General features: G+C 41.5%; 3 protein-coding genes across 10 annotated transcripts in view; all 3 read left to right on the top strand.

Moving 5' to 3' along the window:
- Window positions 1–952: 952 nt before the first annotated feature.
- On the top strand, window positions 953–5,076 carry nif3l1 (NIF3 NGG1 interacting factor 3-like 1 (S. cerevisiae)). 5 transcript variants are annotated; one of them, XM_032502499.1, is made up of 7 exons: window positions 953–1,029; window positions 1,506–2,104; window positions 2,552–2,708; window positions 3,347–3,470; window positions 3,771–3,909; window positions 4,531–4,614; window positions 4,748–5,076. In XM_032502499.1, the coding sequence occupies exons 2-7, from the start codon at window positions 1,516–1,518 to the stop codon at window positions 4,930–4,932; spliced, it is 1,278 nt and encodes a 425-aa protein (XP_032358390.1). In that variant the 5' UTR covers window positions 953–1,029; window positions 1,506–1,515; the 3' UTR covers window positions 4,933–5,076. The 5 variants fall into 5 exon arrangements, with proteins under 5 accessions (XP_032358390.1, XP_032358391.1, XP_032358389.1 ...); XM_032502500.1 differs by having other exon boundaries at window positions 970–1,163; XM_032502498.1 differs by having other exon boundaries at window positions 994–1,112.
- Window positions 5,077–8,734: 3,658 nt separating this feature from the next.
- Window positions 8,735–12,603, top strand: tbx6 (T-box transcription factor 6). The gene is given in 9 exon segments (XM_032502559.1): window positions 8,735–8,804; window positions 9,116–9,332; window positions 9,499–9,766; window positions 9,875–10,018; window positions 10,253–10,323; window positions 10,414–10,472; window positions 10,612–10,870; window positions 11,001–12,168; window positions 12,170–12,603. Coding segments are annotated over 9 exon segments (2,307 nt in total). The 3' UTR covers window positions 12,221–12,603.
- A 1,196-nt stretch (window positions 12,604–13,799) lies between these two features.
- Window positions 13,800–19,007, top strand: part of prodh2 (proline dehydrogenase 2) — a 25,015-nt gene continuing 19,807 nt past the window's right edge. Inside the window, exons 1-11 of one of the 4 annotated variants that reach the window (XM_032502482.1) lie at window positions 13,800–13,909; window positions 14,099–14,331; window positions 15,276–15,466; window positions 15,834–15,960; window positions 16,311–16,382; window positions 16,508–16,588; window positions 16,769–16,912; window positions 17,012–17,178; window positions 17,418–17,528; window positions 18,550–18,638; window positions 18,823–19,002. In XM_032502482.1, the coding sequence (XP_032358373.1) occupies window positions 14,101–14,331; window positions 15,276–15,466; window positions 15,834–15,960; window positions 16,311–16,382; window positions 16,508–16,588; window positions 16,769–16,912; window positions 17,012–17,178; window positions 17,418–17,528; window positions 18,550–18,638; window positions 18,823–19,001 (1,392 nt within the window). In that variant the 5' untranslated portion in view covers window positions 13,800–13,909; window positions 14,099–14,100 and the 3' untranslated portion in view covers window position 19,002. Of the gene's footprint in view, window positions 14,332–15,275; window positions 15,467–15,833; window positions 15,961–16,310; window positions 16,383–16,507; window positions 16,589–16,768; window positions 16,913–17,011; window positions 17,179–17,417; window positions 17,529–18,549; window positions 18,639–18,822 lie in introns of all 4 variants that reach the window. The other 3 variants (XM_032502481.1, XM_032502480.1, XM_032502483.1) reach the window with 3 other exon arrangements.

The following is a 19,007-nucleotide window of genomic DNA, read 5'->3' on the forward strand; positions in this document are numbered from 1 at the left end:
TACATTCATTTGTGAATTTGTTTTATAACATTACCAATGAACAGTATTTTGTCATACCAGTAGCGCCTGAAATGGGACAGCACTCAGCAGTACTCATTTTTCTGATTTTTGTCCACATGAAGACCCTTATGTCTCATAGTTAACAGTATTACTAATAGGCTGATAGCATACGTCTAATATTTAATCAAAATATGCTATATATCATGATTTATTGGGGAAAAACTAAACAAAATATGTAAATTAGACCATTTATCTGGTACCTTCTTTAGTCCAGTTCAGGAACTGCAAACAATCAGCTTTATAATATTATGGTTATGTTATATTGAATCAAATCATGAATAAATCTTTCAGTACTTATTATTCTCTCCAGTGAATACTATTTCAGTTACTGTTTCTTAAATGGAGTTTAATAGAGTTTTCCAAGATGCAAAGGATATAAATGCCACTGAATAGTTTAATAATATGTCTAAATAAAAAAACAATCAATAGAAACGATATTGGTAAAATAAACAAACTACAAAAATGTGGGTAAGGTCGATAAGGATACTGGTTGGTACCAAGTATCTTTATTGTCCATGCGGCTTTAGTATGAACGTTTCTCAGTTCCACATTACATTACTGCATTGATCAAATGATTGTCAACATTATCATAACAGTCTGCCGCCTGAGCCAGATTATGCTAATTAATTGTAATTAAATGTACCAGTTCTACATTAACTTTTGGTTTAACATTATTTATCCACCATAAAGTGAGAAACTGCTGATTACGGACTAGAATAATAAAGTAGTCTTTCCGCCAGTGGTCCTGAGCATGTGTGTGCAACTCAGGCCTGTGTGTAGTGATTACTAACAAACAGAATGTAAATTGTAATTCTATTCAATAAAAGTAGTCTTTCCGCCAGTGACAATTTAATAAAATCACATCCAAGAAGAGCTCACAACAATGTCCGCAGACATTTCAACTGTCCAATCAAAACTACGTTGCTTAAGGAAACGGAAGCCGTAAAGGGACATTCTGCATATTCTACAGCAAGTGGTGCGCTCTCTCGGTCACTCACTTCGGGAGGAATGTGTGCGTTAGCGTTAGTAGTCTTCTAACGTTAAAGTCAAAGGCAAGCGAAAAGTATGATAAGTTCACTCGTGCACACGTTGATATGGTGATAGTGAGTTGTTTTTTTTGAAGTCGCTGTCGACATAGCTAGTGTGTTTAAGTAGCTAATGTTAGCCGAGTAGCTCTGCTGTTAGCTGCATGTTCCCAGCAGTCAGTGGCTGTCAACAACTTATAGCTGTAGGCCATGTTTGAGTCATAAATAAGGTTTAAAATAGCGTAACTGCACTTTTATAACACTAAACTTTAGGCTTCAGGCCCAGAAATATATATTGTCTTTCTCATTAGATAAAATATTGGGCTAACATTAACACGTTCAGTTTGCATCTGTTGCTAAGTACTAGCCCCTATTTATTAAGGTAGGACTTAATAAGTGATTTATTTTATGTTCACACAGGTCTCCACTGATGTTGGCTGGATGTAGAAGCCTTTTTTGGACCTTTTTTTCACTCACCTATAAAAGACGTACAAGGAGGAACTTGACCTCACAGGCTGCTCTGTACTTCTCTGCCTCAACAGTTTCATCCATCCCTCCATCTCTCCCATCATATACTCACAGTCACTGCTTCTCTACAAGCCAACAGGCCCCAGTCCCCCTACACACATCTTTTCACTCTCGTTCTGCTCACTGTCCAGGCCTGATGGAGCTTAAAGAAGTTCTGCAAGTATTAGAGCAACTTGCTCCTCTGTCTCTAGCTGAGTCCTGGGACAATGTCGGCCTGCTGATCGAACCCAGCAAACCTCGGCCTGTTAAAACCATCCTGCTAACCAATGACCTTACAGATTCTGTCATGGAGGAAGCGGAGGCCATGAACTGTGACCTAATCATCTCATATCACCCTCCGTTATTTCGACCAATCAAGCGTCTGGTTCAGAAAGATTGGAAGCAGCGATTGGCCATCCGGGCTTTGGAGGCTGGGATAGCGATCTTCTCCCCTCACACTTCGTGGGATAGTGTTAGAGGAGGAGTGAATGACTGGCTGGTCGGAGGTCTAGGTAAGACATCATGAATGAAATATGTGTCTGAGTGAAATATGTGTCACACATACCTACAGGACCCGAAGGTATAGGCTGGCAGTAGCTCGGTCCGTAGGGAGTTGGGTTGGGAAACGGAGGGTTGCTGGATGAAGTCCCAGTATGGACCAAAGTACGGAGAGTGCTGGAGAGATGCAACTTCACCTCCTTGAGCAAGGCACCGTGCCCCCTGGTCCAGCACTGGCAGCCCACTCACTCTGACATCTCTCCATTTGTGCATGATTAGGTCCTGAGCATGTGTGTAGTTACTAACACACAGAATGTACATTGTAAATTCCCCACTGGGGATCAATAAACAGTATAAATTATTATTACATTGACCTTCGGATCAACTATTCTGACCAAGTGTCCTTCACCTTGTCCCCTGAGAGTCTTTTTCTATCTCTGGTGTCTGTCTTTGACTCTTAGGTAGCGGCCAGGTGTCTGTGCTGAGTCAGGCCTTGGGTGGCGCCTCCCACAGTCACAAACTGGAATTCACCGTCAGGAGCACAGAGGAGCTAAACACCGTTATGGAGGAACTGAAGGCTTGTGACAGTGAAACAACCCTACAACATTCAGTCAGCAGGTCCCGTACATGTTTGTATTGACCAAGGATATGTGTACAAATTAGCGCTTAATATTTTTACTTTAATTAAAGGAGCATTTTACTAGTTTAGCATGTGTTAGCCTTAAACTAAAAGTTCCGTATAATTTACAGACAATTTAAAAAAACGTACAATACATATTTTGCATTGATTTCCTTTCATTCAAGCACCCTTTACTGTAATTTCCTTCATTTGAGTACATCATAAAATCCATTGAAACTTTCATTGATTTTGATTGTCAGTTTTAATGCCACCGCTACACCGCTACACCTAAGCTTATTGATTTTCAAACCAATTAGCTTTCACTTCACACCCTGGATATCAAATCTTCTGGCAAAAGCCTGACAAATAACTTCATTACCACAAGCTGGTTTCATAACTTTGACAACAAAGTAAAAGCTAAAAATCATGCACTGTGATTGATTGACTGTTTTCAGCAAGTGGGGACTTTCACAAAATACTGAAAAGAACAGAAACCAATCGTAGAACATGGTCAGTAGTAATGTAAAGTGTATAGAATTTTTACGTAATAGATTTAAAAATTTAAAAAAAAACACTGATCCCCACTTAGGTCCTTTGCACTGGTGAAAAATAAATATTTGATGTGCCCTCATAACAGACCCGACAGCAGTGGGATCCATGCCAGCGTAACCTGCAGTGACTCAGCGCTGACCCCCAGTGTCCAGACTCTGTTACGACACAATGCTCCCAGCCTGTCCTTTAGCATCCTAAAGTTAGAAAAGGTACAGCACAAACACATCACTGTTAGATGATGAACCAAAGAACACCAATAAATTAAGCAAATTGAATATTATTTAGAAATAACACCTTTTTTATTTACTGAAAACCAACTAGGTTGTTCCAAAAACAAGAAGAAAAACAGAAAAAGAAAAGCTTTATATTGTTCCTTTTTAACTACTACTGATCTTAACATTTCACACAGCAGTTGTGGGTAGTTGTATGACATTTGATATCATGTTTTAGGAACAGTAGTTACCTTTTAATTTTTTCTTAACTTACTGTCCATCTTTCACTCCCTGCAGCCCCCTCTCCCAGGCTATGGCCAAGGACGACTTAGTGTTTTGGACCAGCCAGTAACTGTGGCAACAGCCATCCAGAAAATGAAATCCCACTTGGGTTTGAGTCACCTCCGCTTGGCTTTGGGATTGGGGCAGACACTAGGTAATGAACTCTTTACTGGTGTTATAAGTAAAAAGAAACACTGCAAAGGAATACTTACCTGTCAATTGTTGGGTGCAGTAAATGTTCTGAATGGTTTGCTATTAAGAGATGAGAACAACAAAGAATCTAGTTCAGTACCTTCATACAAACCAAACCACTATATTAGCAATACATACTATGACAAAATTGGTTTTTACACCAATTGGGTACATACACATCTTAATTATAATACACAAATACAGACCATATTTCAAGCAATTGTACCACAACCAAATGGGTCAGGATGGGTCATGAACTTACTTGGAGTCTTCAACCTGAATATAGAAATACTTAATAAGAGCTGCCAGAGATGTCCGCCTGGACTTGGCTTCTTTGGGGGGGGATAAGCTCACACAGCAATCCCTAAATGTGAGTTAAAGGTGATAAATACACTTACTAAAAAATTCAATTAACAGCTCTGGATGCCACTAAAAATAATTTCAATAATTTCCCTGAGGGGATCAATAAAGTATTGTGATTCTGAAAAGAAGCAGATGGCTACTTGGATATCAAACTTTTATTGATATATTTGCTATGATTGTCCTAAGATCTAAAACTTGTCTTTATTCTGGTATTTTCCAGAGTCCTCTGTGTGCACGGTGGCTGTGTGTGCTGGATCTGGGGCCTCAGTACTGAACGGAGTCAAGACAGACCTCTACATCACAGGTAGACATTTAAAGTCAAAATCTAATTCAGTTTTCATTAAAAACAATTGCAGATACCCAATATTATTTGTTTCACTTTTAATTTATTTGCTTGATAATGCCTGCATAAAGTAATTACCATATCCGTTGTTCAGGTGAGATGTCTCACCATGAAGTGTTGGACGCCGTGGCGAAGGGAACTAACGTCATCCTAAGTGACCATAGCAACAGTGAGCGGGGTTTTCTGGCTGTGTTCAGGGAGAAGCTGGTTGTGCGTCTTCCTGACAGTGTAACAGTGGTGGTTTCAAAGGCTGACAGAGACCCCCTGGAGGTGGTCTGACGGATTTGGGAGCTACAGTTGCACTAGTTAATCTGTTGGATTCATTTTCGCTGTTTAGATTGGATCAAATTAACGACATTACAAAAACACCTTCTGCTGTGGCGCGATTCAAATGGATGTGTGTGATATGATTGCATTAAAAAAGTATTTTTCCATGCAGCCTCTTTATGACTATCTAGGGACTGTAAAAGAGTATTTCACTATATCTGTGCCATATCCTGTGGCACGTTATGCTGATTTTTGTTTTAATGAAATGGATTCTGGTTGATCACAAATGCCGCAGTGCACAGTGAGAGAAGCACGTGATCTAAACGCACGTGTCTATTGCATGCAGATGATGGATTTACCGACAACACACAATAACACACTACACTCCTAATAATCTGTGACATCAAGTGTGCCCTTTGGCAGTGTGGAGAGAGAATTTCAGCAAACACAAATTCCCCCTTAAAGGAAGAGTGTTTTTATCGTGCACACAGTAACAAAAAAAAAGACGGTAATCCTCATCAGATTAAAAGGCTTGTTGGTCCATCGTAAACATGCTTGAGGAAATCGGACAACCTCCTGTTATGCAGGAAGTGTTCAAACAGCAGGAACATCTGCACCAGTCTGACCCAACAATGAAAACTTTAAAAGACAAATGCCTCTGAGGATATTTTTTTGTCAGTAACCTGACCTTTAGGCCTCAGTGAGCAAACAAGGGTGCATATCAAACCACTTAGCACATACATGTCAGAGAGCAGGCCTATGGTAATGCCTAATGCATTGTAAACAGCACACACACAATCTGCCCCCACTTGGATAATGGTGAAAAAACAAAAGTAGCAATCCTCATCATTGACTGTTGCAGAGTCTGGTGGCTGACACACCTGTCAGTTCGTAAAAACATTAAGAGACGTCACACACACCTCGCTGCCCCCATCAAGGTAATAATGACCTTTCTCTTAGTGTGGCATTCACACCTCCACTTCCCCTCAGTCCTCGCTAGCTTTTATCTCCTCCAACACAACGCACATACACAAATAGAGAAGGAAAACAACAACTAGAACAACATTTACTCTTCACTCGTGTAAAGTGACTCCAGCTGGCACTCTTGTCTATGAGTAGGTAGATTTGGGCCTCTGAATGCTGCTGTCCCGTTTGATCATTTTAGTTGCAAACGCACCACTCAGGATGCAACAGTAATCCTCTGCTAAAGAGCCTCTGTGGTCTGTTGAGTCCTCCAAAAAGCATCAGATTATCGTCTTACATATTAAAGCTTCTTATGGAGATTTGTTATGATCATTTTTACTTCAAGGACTAAGTTTTTTGCAGATAACAGTTCCATTTTGTAGCTGAAGACATCTCAAACCCGGCTGCAGCAGGTTTACAATAAATGAAATTATTGGGTATTCTTTTAAGCCCCTTCACATTTTGCACTCACTAGACACTTACAGCTAGTGGTGCAATGTAACTTAAGTACAATTAAGGTATTTCCATTTAAGGAGGAACACCAACTACTTTAAGAATTCCAATATATTATATGACCTAGGAAAGTTCATTCAATATTTGTGAACATGAACTACTCTCAAAGCCAGAAACCAACATGTGATCAAGTCTGAAGCTGCTCTGTAGACAAGTAATGGGAGATAAATATTTTGTTTACTTTATTCTATTGTAGTGATCACAGTTGTGAAACAGAAAATGTACCCATACACTCAGAACTGGGTGCTCACTGTCATCTATAACATATTTCCCAATTAATTGTCTATGGAGAAAATGTAAGTTTTAACCCTCTAGTTGTTGGATTTGGGAAAGTGCTGTATATGTTTACTTATATTTTTGGATTGTCTGAGTCCATAGGAAAAATATGTATGAAATATTAAAATCAGCGTAATTCCCCCTTTAGGCTACTTTATTCTATTAGTAGGAAATAATGTACTTTTTTTACCATTTTACATTAGCAGTTTATAAAATATGATGTATCGTTGTAGGTAATATCCATTAGAATTAGCTCCATCTCAACTGGCTACAATATCAAAATGCTTCTGAAATGTTAATGCATCAGTAATCATAATCCACTGATTTGATACATTTAATATTAACTCTCCTGTATATTGAATACTTTTAAAGGGCATTTTGCTATAAATGCTATTGCACTTTTGATTAAGTAACATCTTTGCGATGGAGTACTGTCACATTGTGGTATTACTACATTTACTTTATTGAAGGATCTGAATATTCTCCACATCTCAAACTAACTAACTGTCTGTCCGGTACCACCAACAGAGGTTTGTCTGTGTGGTCCACATTGTGTTTTGTTGCCTTTTAACTAAAAATACTGTCTGCTCACCAAACTTCCCTCACATGACACCAGTATTTGTGTTGAATTGATTCAGTCAACAGTTCTGCTGTTAAATATTCCAGGTAATGCTTTCCCAGAATAAGTTGTAATACCAAGCTCATACCTGCATTTAAACTTCTCATGTAAACTTCTAGACCCTCGTGTTTGTGTTGTGGCCAAACTGCAGCTGTCGGTCAAACTGGCTTTCTTTTCCACCTTCATTCAAGGCCCGACTCCCTGCAGAGAGGAAGAAACATGTCATCAAGTCATCAAACAGCCACAGGGGTCCTGCCAGTAAACTACTAGATGGATATGTGTATAAGAGGCGTCTGAAGTTTGAGTAGCATTTTCCTGAATTATAACAGAAAATCTTGAAAGTAAGATTACAACTGGCAGTTGTACGTTTTACATCTCACACACACACACACACACACACACACACACACACACACACACACACACACACACACACACACACACACACACACACACACACACACACACACACACACACACACACACACACACACACACACACACACACACACACGCGCCAAACTCGTGACTAAAATTGAGGATTGAGGTATGTATAACGGATTCATTAGACCTGTTTTTTCTGAAGTGGTGGAAGAAGCATTCAGATTTTTTACTTAGGCTAAAGTATCATCATCACAATGTACAAATACTCAAGTCAAAGTCCTGTTAAAGCACAAGTTTTAGCAACAAAATAAAGTATCACAAGTAAAAGTACTATAAAACACGTTATTTAATTGTTGATGCATTAATGTGTAAGCAACATTTTACTGTTGTTGCTGGTTGAGGTGAAGAACACTTGAACTATATATAGTTTAGGTTTAACTTAAAAGCAATACTTCCTAATTAATTAGCCTATTTTATGTTTGTTGTATGTAAAATGAATTGTAGTGAAATATAACACTTTGCCTCTAAAATGTAGTGATAAAGAGTTTTAAAAGAATACTCAAGAAAAGTACAAACTCAAAACAGGGCTTGAGTGTAGGCACTTATTCTATGTCTACCGACACTCACGTTCATTTCCCTACCAGACACTGTAAAATTATAAAGTAAACCCTGTGTGTTGCAAATCACCTCTCTATATGGCCGGTGTTGTTTGTGTTTGTGGAGTAGGGACAGAAGGGAGGATGAGGGCGTAGTGTGGAGAAACAGGGAGGCAGATGAAGAAAGGGGGCCATTTGGCCTCATGTGTGAAGCTCCACACACCTATTTAACAGAAGATTTCACTGCTTTGGGCATTTGTAGCCAAGGACTGCAGAGGGATAGGAACGGAAATAGAGGACACAAAGAACAGAACATCTTAAGAAGAAGTCTCCAGTACAACAGAAGATTGACATTACAGAGAATTTGTATAAGGAAACCAAGAAGAAACAATAGTTGAAGAGAGAAATGTGACTTTGCAGCAGGTGAAGAGGACGAGTAAGAGGACAGACACAGACAAGGAGGATGCTGAGCATGGAGATGTACCCCAGTTTGACTCTGGGACCACAAAGGATCGGAGACTGCTTTTATAGAGGTGAGAGGGAGTGTTTTTGCATGCATGGAGAAATGTAATTAAATGTGTTTCAGCGGTTGGCCCTTTCGAAAGAAGTTGGATTCAGATGTTCACTTATTCAGTTTGTTGGCAGCCAAATATATATATATATATATATATATATATATATATATATATATATATATATATATATATATATTTATATATATTTAAAGTGATTGAGCACTGATAGGGTCATTGATTTGATTTAATGACAACATTTGCACCCGTATTTGCTTTATTTCAACCATCCATGTAGAGGTTTTTTATCCTGGATTTGTGCGTTCCCACAGACCGGCAGGCTCCAGCTCACATGCCGTTGTTCCCCCCCGCCTGTGACGTTGCGGCCAAAGCCTTGCCCCAGAGGCTGCTCCCCCCTCCACCTGTTCCCAACCACGACCCTAGCACCAAAACCCCAAAAGATGAGGTGAAGATGGAGCTGGAGAATGCATCCTTATGGAAACAGTTCAGCTCGGTGGGCACAGAGATGATCATCACGAAGAAGGGCAGGTGAGAGAACATAGTGCACTGAGCTACGATTCCACGGTCTTTATCTTAACTTTTAATCCTCCGATAATTACCATTCAGTTAACGTTTCTAATCCCATACTGTAATTTAAAACCAGCTGTTTCTCACATCTTTTCTGCTATTTGTCCACCGTCCCTCCTTCTCTTAGACGGATGTTCCCCGGGCTGAGGTTAAAGCTCTCGGGCCTGAACCCATCTCTCCGTTACATCCTCCTCCTGGACATCATCCCAGCGGACAACTCCCGCTATCGCTTCCAAGGTGGTGGCTGGCAGGCTGTTGGCGGGGCAGAGGCTAGGCTACCGGACCGGGTTTTCATCCACCCAGACTCACCTGCCACAGGCGCTCACTGGCAGAGCCGCACCATCTCATTTCACTATGCCAAGCTCACCAACAACACACTGGACTCACAGGGACATGTAAGTACAGCAGAGTGACTGACCCTGGTCAAATGCAGTATCAAACCTCCACTGGTGGATTTTGTCTTCCCGGTTCAGCTGAGTCAGTCTCTTTTCTTTTATTTCCAGATAATCCTGCACTCGCTGCATCGCTACCAGCCCAGAGTTCATGTAATTGAAGCCAGAGACGTGCTGAGGTGGGGCGGAGGGCAACACTCCTTTGTTTTCCCAGAGACCCAGTTTCTCACAGTCACCGCCTACCAGAACAACAAGGTACCATAATACTACATTTATATAAGGGGCTACTGATTCTGCACTAAATGACTTGCGATGAGTGCAGTTTATGATTAAGGAAGAATGTCATCACGTTACGGTGCCCTGACCACATTTCTCTGAGCCATAATGTCTTGCATTTAAGAGAATCATTACAAAATTTAGAAAATGAGAGCCAAGTACAGAACTAGAGAGAGGGTAGACCAAGTATCATTTCTTTTTTGTTGTTTTCAGATCACCGAGCTGAAAATCAGCGCCAACCCCTTTGCTAAGGGCTTCAGAGAAGATGGCATGAACAGCAAAAAGTAATTCACAACAAATGCTTACATTTAAACACTTCACACTTTTGCAATTATATTGTGGATGATCTGACCTTTTCCCCTCCCGTCCTGCAGACAAAGAGATGCAAGACAGAAGCGCAAAATATCTGTCCTGACAGAAACCTTGGATATTGGTAAGTGGAAAAAGTAGACAGATGCCACTTTAAGGGATTAGTTTGGGCATTTGTTTGATAGAACTCTTACTTCCTACATTGCCTTGAATCCTTGAATGACCTTCTCCTAAAACCCCACTTTTCTCTCTGTCTTTCTCAGTGAACTGTGATCCATGCGACTCTACCATGACCACCAGCACAGACCTGCAGGCCCTCGCTCTGGCCTCTCTGCCCCCCCTGCCGGACCCCTCCTGTGGGTTCAGACCAGAGGGAGCCTCGTATCAGGACACTCTGGTCCCGGAGCAGCCACTAGATCTTGGCCAAGCATTCATGGCATCGCAGATGTCCGATATCGACATCTCCATGGACGATGGGATGCAGGGCACACCAAGTGAGGTGGCAAACCATATGATTGAAAGGTAGGTGTGAGAGAGAGAGAGAGAGAGAGAGAGAGAGAGAGAGAAATTTACTTGTTTGTATGTTTAAATAAGCAACAAATATTTTTACTATTAACAAATTTAAATGTTTTTTTCTTTTTCTCCTCAACAGATCAGACACTATGGGTGAACCAGTTTACACCTCCACCTTCCCTGCCATACAGAACAACTCCTCCTCTTTCCCACCAGCTCCTCTTCCTCAGTCCTCCTCCTTCTCCTCGCTCTCTGCCCCCGACTCTTCAGATCCATCCAATCCTCAGTCCATGGACTATCCCTCCATTCTCTCCTCCTCCCCCACGCTCTCCTCCTCCACCACCACCACCACTCCCTCCCTGCAGCAGACCTCCTTCACCTTCCCCACTCCGCCTCCTTCTAACTCCTCCTCGCCACAGCCACTCCTGTCCTCCTCCTCCACCCCCTCCGCCAACCACTATCACACCATCCCAGAGCCAATCGGCCCCCATACACCTACAGACGCCTCTTTTCCTGCCCCATCTCCCACATGTCAGTCAGGTCTGCAGGACCAAATGTCAGTTCATTCTCTGCTCACTCAACCTGGTCAGCCTCTGCTGGGTGAATCCATGACCTGTGGAAATAACGCACCCAGCGATCAAAGCTCAGAGGCATTTATCTATCCAAATATCCTTTCTGCAAATCCTGATCCTGTTCCAGTTACTGCTCAGCCTCTCCACAACTACAACTCACCAGCTCCCAGTCTGCCATGCTCCCTACACGCTCATGTTGCCCCCCCGTCCTTTGCCTTCTCCTCTGTCCCTTCACACATGCAAAATCGGTCGTTTCCAAAAATGTCTTCCAGCTATGCCCACCATGCTCTCCACCTCCCAAATCTGAGCCACCAAGGCCAAGCTTCTACCTTCCCTCCTTCCTCCTTCACTCATCCATCATCCTCTTTTCCTCACCCTCACCATCCTTTCCAGCCCTCCTCTTGCTTGGCTGTCTCCTCTTCTTTCCAACAGTCTGTTTCCTCAGTTCCCTCAATGCCACCAACAGCGCATCCTCAAAACCTGCCCAATCCCTCCACTTCCTCATACCCTTCAGTCGAAATAGGTGCCATCCCGCAGTTCAATCCTGCCGCCCCCTATCGTCCAGAGATGGTTCTGCACCACCCTTCTCTTCTCCCTCAGCTGGATCCTTCACTTCCTTCCAATCTTCCCTCCTCCACCCCTCCCCCAGCTCTCTACCCTGCTTTTCCGTCCTACCCTCTCCGTCTTTGCCAAGACCCTCACTCATCCCTCTCCATCCCATTCAGGCATCTGTACAGACAACACCAGCATGGACATGCCCACCCCCAGGGGCCCTACCTGGATATGAGCACAAGAGCTGTGTTTTAAAATAGAGTAGAACATTATTGTTGGCAAAATGTTTTGATAGCGCTTTTAGGGTTTTAGCAATGTGTAGCATTAGTTCAGGTAGCCAAAAGGTGTGTGTGTGTGTGTGTGTGTGTGTGTGTGTGTGTGTGTGTGTGTGTGCGCGCGCGTGTGTGCATGTGTGTGTTTGTGTGTGTGTCTTCCCAAGATTTCAACTAATAAGCAGATTCATTAAAATTGATCCAAATGTGTAAATAGCTGTTGAAGAATTCCTTTTCAAATACTCATTCCAGTGTGAAAAATAAAAAAAAAAGATCCCCAATATGCCAGGCTTTTGTGATTCAATTTTTCCCCACTGAAAAACTGAACATGCGTGACTGTATAGAATAAAAATTAGGTTCTTTGTTTTTGCTAACATCTACATTTTTGTATTTGCTACAAGGCTCTTCTGCCAAAAGTTAGATGAGAAGATCGATGGCCATTGCATGTTATATCTTGTTGTTGCTTGCTAAACATAACATATATACAGTATATTAAAATATATATATATAGTAGATTGTTTTAGTATGGATTAAACATATGAAATATAGGGTTAGCATTAACACATTAATCTGTCTGCTATGTGTCCCTGTTTTCTAGTTTTAATGCTAACTTAAGCTAACCCCGCTGCTAGCCCAAGCTTCAAACCAAATGAACAGATATTAATGTAGTACCGATCTTCTCAGCAAGAAAGTGAATAACAGTATTACCCAAAATGTTGAACTTTTCCTTTAAACTGCAGAGTAACATCTAGACTAAAATGTGTCAAAATCTTTAGTCATTACCCTTCTCAAGCATTCTTTCATTCTCCTTTGCTTGCGAATATTGTTTTTTTCTTCTTCTTTTTACCCAAACTGCTTCAGACGGACAGCAATTACATCATTTTAGAACTTCCTATTATGACAGGACATGGCCTTTTTAAGAGACTGCCTTTCATTTCTGCATGATTACTTGAATACCCCAAGAGTGCCTAACCCTTTAGTGAACAACCCATTAGTGTTTCAGGCCTGGTTGGTCAGCAGGGCCAGCATAGCAAAGGTCTGAGTGAGCTGCGTGTGACGTTAGAGGGTTTTCTGTCAGGTCAGAGATATGTAACAAGGACGGTGGCAGGTGGTTAATCATCTCCACTCCTGGCTGCTTTGCTTGGTCTTTTTTGGGGAAAAAAAATACGTTTAAACTCAACCCTTACTCAGAATATAACTGACGTGTCTGATACAGAGAGTACATGTACATTCACAAAAGCTTGCACTGTTAAAAAGGCAACATTAACGTAGGTAATTTTTTAAATGCAACAAGCTGAATTCTGCTGCTTGACCCACTTTGATTGCACTCCTATCTGAATGCCTAGAATTGCCCTTTAAAGTTACACTTATTCCAAAGCTTCTAGCAAAGATAGCCAGATCCAACATGACGAATGTTTTAATGTGCAACAAAGCAAGCTTTTAATGTCCAATTTAGTTTAAAGTCAAACCGAGGGAACACTTGTCGGTTGATGCCAAGGGTCAACTTGATGTTTACTTAAATTTAGTCATTTATTAACCCTTGAGTAAGCCAAAAGATGATAAATTTGACTGAGCTACACTGAGACCCTCAAATCGCACCTGCTTAGCTTTCCATCATTTAGAACTGCCAAAAGCCACTTTTGGGAAGGAGGGTAAGACGGTTCTGCGGACTTTTCTAATTGTATTGTCAATTTCAGACACATTTGGTACTTTTGGAGTAGCCTAACGGACACCTCAAAATTACAGCAGAGGAAGATTCACACAAACACTTTCACATCATTGAGACTGCATCTACAAGCGGTGTCAGTGACACATAAACGCACACATACACACTTTTCCAGGGATGATGATGTGCTCTCGCTTGCGTCCCTCACTCCCTCGCCTCTTGCCGCTGAGGCTGATGGGTACCGGGGCATCCAGGACGGTGGCAGTCAAGCACCCCGACCTTCTCTCGGCGTCTCTGGCCTTCGAGGATCCCAGTGCCTTCAGGGTGAAGAGTTTGGGTGAGCTGCTCCGGGCTCTGGGGGTCTTCCGCCTCTGCTCCTTCCCTGTGCTTGTCGACAACTGTGGGAAGGTAAGAGTTGAGTTTGTCATTTTTATTTGGAGTAAAGTGAGATGAATAAGATTGACGAGTGCATGGGTAAAAAGAGTGGTTGAAGTATAGAGAGAGAGAAATCTTAATCTTTTCTTGATCTAAAGGTTGCGCACTATGAATGGACAACATAAGTGCGTCTGTGCAGTGGTGGAGGACGTATTCCGATCCGTGACTGAAGTAAAAGTAATAATACCATGCTGTGAAAATACCTACAAGTAAAGGTCCTGCATTGCATATGTTACTTAATTAAAACCATAAGTGTATGATCAGGAAAATGTAAAGTATTCAAAGTAAAAGTAATCAATGCAAAAAAACAACCCCTGTGATTGTTATACTATTATATCATTGCATTATTATTATTCATACATTAATGGAAAAAAAAACAGGATTTTACTTTTGAAGTAGGTTGAGGTGGAGATAATTGTGTTTAAACTATTCTGTACAGGACAGCAGCTACTAATTATTTTCATTATGGAATAACATGCTGAATATTTTCTCGATTTGCTGATTATTTTCTCGATTTTTTTTGTTTTGATTGTTTGGTTTGTAAAACATCTGAAAATAGTGAGAAACGCCATCAAAAGTTATGAGTCCAAAGCATCACCTTCACAATGCTTGTTTTGTCCAACCAACAGCACAGAATTCTAAATGATTGTAGATAAATTATAATAGTTCAAAAGAAAAAAAGCAGAAAATTGTCACATCTGTGACGCTGGAAACATGAAATATTTTGCATGTAAAATGACTTAAAGAAGAAGGAGAAAGTGGCATGAAAAGACTCAAGTAAAGTCCTAGTACCTCAAAAATGTAAATCTACTTAGTTACATACCACCACTGCTTCTGTGTCACCTAATGAAACCCTTTCCTCCTCTCCATCATTCTTCTTCATCTCGTATGTCCACTTCCCCTTCTTCTTCTTTCAGTTAATGTCGGTAGCACGCACACTCCTGGGCAGTAGGGGGTTTTCCTTTCTGCTGCGGCCCACCGTCTATGCCCAGTTTGTGGCTGGAGAGAATGAGAAGGAGATCTCTCAGTCCATGGAGAAGCTGAGCATGCTGGGACTGAGGCCAATGCTGGCAGTACCAATCGAGGAGGACCTGGGAGAGAGCACGGGGTATGACAAGTTGTTAATAACTCAGAGTGCTCAGGCTTGACAAAACAGCAAATTGCAACCACCACATAAAAATGTGGGAAAAAACAAACCAAACATGAAAAAAATCACAAATTTAACTAGACATTACGATTGGAAACACATGATTTTGCTCAAAGAAAACTACTTTAGAAAAAAACAGTAGAGGGGCACTGTTTTTTTCTTCAGTATGCTTCTCTTTTGGCCAGTTACACTGATTTAGTTCACATTATTGTGACTCAACATGGCCAAAGTGAATTACTGGACATTATTGTCCAGTAATTATTTACTACTATTACTACTATTTACTTCTATTACTACTACTATTATTTATTATTTTTGTCACCACCAGAGAGAAGAGATATGATGACAACATGGAGGCCATGTTGGAATGTGTGCAAATATCCCACAGCAAGGCCTGGAGCAAAGACCCCATGATGCAGCTGAAGATCACAGCCCTGATAAGCCCAGAGCTGTGTGTAAGGAAACAATTTCCACCATTCGTAATGTTTTGAGGAAATTACTCGCCGGGACGTTTTAAAAACGTTGACATTTTTACTGTAAATTAGATGTTTTTACTCTCAAATGCTAAATCTTTCAAAAGAGTACTTCAATATTACATTTGTTTAGTACTTTTCTGAGCATTTTAGTTATAAGGCAAACCATTGGGGAAATTCCCGGGTTTTTGAGGTCAAACAGCAAAGAGCTGATTTGTTCATACACATAGAAAAAAAAAATAAGAATACACTTTTTAGTGTTTTTCTGTCCACGGCTGTTCCAGTTTGTTCTCCACTTTTGTGACTGACGGGTCTGTACTGCTTGTATAAAGGTGAAACTCACGACCCTCATGGCAGAGCAACCATTTGACCTGAATCTTCTTGTCAGAGCTATGGATGGAGAGGTGTGTCCACAGTACACCAAATTAACAGTTTGCCAGACATGTCCTCTTTCCCCAACTACGTTTAGTTGATTCGGGGGGGATTCTGTTTAATTAAATGTTTAATGACCTCTGTCCTTTGCCTTCAGTCAATCAGCTTCCCTGGTTTAGATGACAGGGAAGTTTCCCATTTCCTCTGTGGCCTGCAGAGACTCAACAAAATAGCAGAGGTATGTAAAGGCCATTTATATTGGATAGGAGAAATGCATGAAAGTGATATTGTTTTCTAAATGGAATTTGAACACTTAATTTGTTGTGACTATTTATTTTTGTGCTCCAAGGCTTCACTGTGTCTGTCTTTAATGTGTTACACATATATTTTAAAGATGGACTGTTCGCTCTTTTTAAAGGCAAGTGTAAACAAAGTCAGAGTCCTGGTTGATGCAGAGTACACCTACATGAACCCCGCCCTCTCTCTTGTCACCATGGCGATGATGAAGAAGTTTAATAAAGATGGCACCTGGATTTGGAACACATATCAGTGTTACCTAAAGGCAAATATCTTAAATTTTCTTTCCATTTGTTTTTAAATGCATTTTCTTAAAAAAGGAGACATTATCAAACAGTCCCATTTTTTGATCCGTCTCTTTCAGGAGTCCAGGTCTCTCGTGTTAGAAGCTCTGCACCTGTCCAACAATGAGGGTTTCTGTCTGGGGGTCAAGCTGGTACGAGGAGCTTACATGGACAAAGAGAGGAAGCTGGCAGAGAAAGAGGGTCGTCCGGACCCCGTCCACCAGTGCTGGGAGGACACCAATGACAGGTGGCTAAGAGGCAGCGGCCATGAATCACAACCAGGCATCCCGAATGCATCCCAGATAATGCCAAAACTACATAAAGCCAAAACTACATTCAACTAAGTTCAACACTTGTTTGGGTTTGGTAAATGTTACTACTGCACCTGAATTTATGCTAAAAAGCTTTTTATCTGGATTTAAATCAACTCAAGTGCATTAGTTGTGTCTGTTGCATATTGTAAACTTGGCTTTTGTGTTTGTGCAGTTACAACAGTTCGCTGGATGTGATGCTGGAAGCCATTTCCCAGAAACCAGAGCGCTACAGGATCATAGTCGCCACTCACAACGAGGAGTCAGTGAGACATGCCGCCAAACGGTTAGACTTTCTTTTCTTTCTTTGACAACTTTCTATTCAACAAATTGGTCTTTCATTGCTGATTTCTACACAGCAATCTGGAATGGGAGAAAAACAAAGAAAAACTTGTTTATTGGCATTTCTTTTAACCAATCACAATCGTCTTCGGCAGCAGATAGCTGTCTAGATTTACCCTGCGGAGATCTGAGGAGCAGTTAACCAAAGTCCTCATAAGTTAACCGGAGTTAAAGGTAGTGGGACGTCATGTGAATGAATGAAAAGTTACGTTTGAATCATTTAGTAAGATGTTCTATTGCTAACGTTAAATATGTACACAGCTAAAAGACATATACAGCATCACGGAGATAGGTTTTGTTAGGGCGTTTACGAACTTTAGCTGACGTTAGCTTCTCTGTGTTGCCAGATCTCGGGAGAGTTTGGTCCTGAGACGGAAACAGGTCTCAAACAAAGCTATTTTACATTTTAGTATCAGAATGTTCTGGAGATATGTGGCTTGTGAGAAATGGGTCCAATATCTACTTTGGCGACTCTGGAGCGAAAGGATCGCTCATAATCTGGGTTCAAGTTCACTGCTCCCATTGGAATCAATGCACTCGGACCTGCTGCTAATCTCCTAAAGAGGCGTGGCAGTGGCAGAGCCCACGTGACACAAATACAGGAAACTAGCTTGAGTTGGGGCGTCTCGGTTCTGAACCGTCTCTGCCTCCACATAACACACCTGAATCTTGATCCGAACTGTTGGCGGTTAAGTTGCATTGTGGGTAATGTAGGCGCCATGCTTTGGCAAGTAAGAATAATTTAAAAAATACTCTCTGGTTCTGCGGAATCGGTTGATTCTCTTTTAAACTGTACATTGTGAGTACCACAATGTTATTATAGGAGTGCACTGCTACATCAATGGAGTACACTTTTTAAGCATTTCACAACCTCTTTAATGTATCCTGCGACCTCTAGTGGGGGTCTCAAGCCCCAGGTTGAGTTCTGCCATTTATGATATAGCTATTGTGTATATCATCTTCAGGATGGAAGAGTTGGGGATAGACAATGATGGAGGCTCGGTATGTTTCGGCCAGCTGCTGGGCATGTGCGACCACGTCTCCCTCACTCTGGGTGAGCTGTGCCTCAACTGGCATTCTTTACATTTACATTTTCTGCAAGAGGTTGATGTTACACATGGATGAACTTGTAAACCTTCAGTGGTAGAACAGCAGCTCTGGCTGGCCAACTTCTCTTCATGTGAACTACTGTGGGGAAGATTTAGATACTAAAACTCTCTCTCTCCTCTTCCTTCCAGCTAAGGAGGGTTTTGCTGTATACAAGTCAGTGCCATATGGCTCAGTGGACGACACGCTCCCATACCTTGTGCGTAGGGCTCAGGAGAACCGCACCGTGTTGCAGGGAATCCGTAAAGAGAGGGACCTACTGAGGCAAGAGCTCTACAGGAGACTGAGTCTGAGGAGAGGCAGCTTATAGGGGGAG

Source organism: Etheostoma spectabile, chromosome 21 (assembly GCF_008692095.1).
Source record: "Etheostoma spectabile isolate EspeVRDwgs_2016 chromosome 21, UIUC_Espe_1.0, whole genome shotgun sequence".
In the NCBI taxonomy this organism is placed as follows: Eukaryota; Metazoa; Chordata; class Actinopteri; order Perciformes; family Percidae; genus Etheostoma; species Etheostoma spectabile.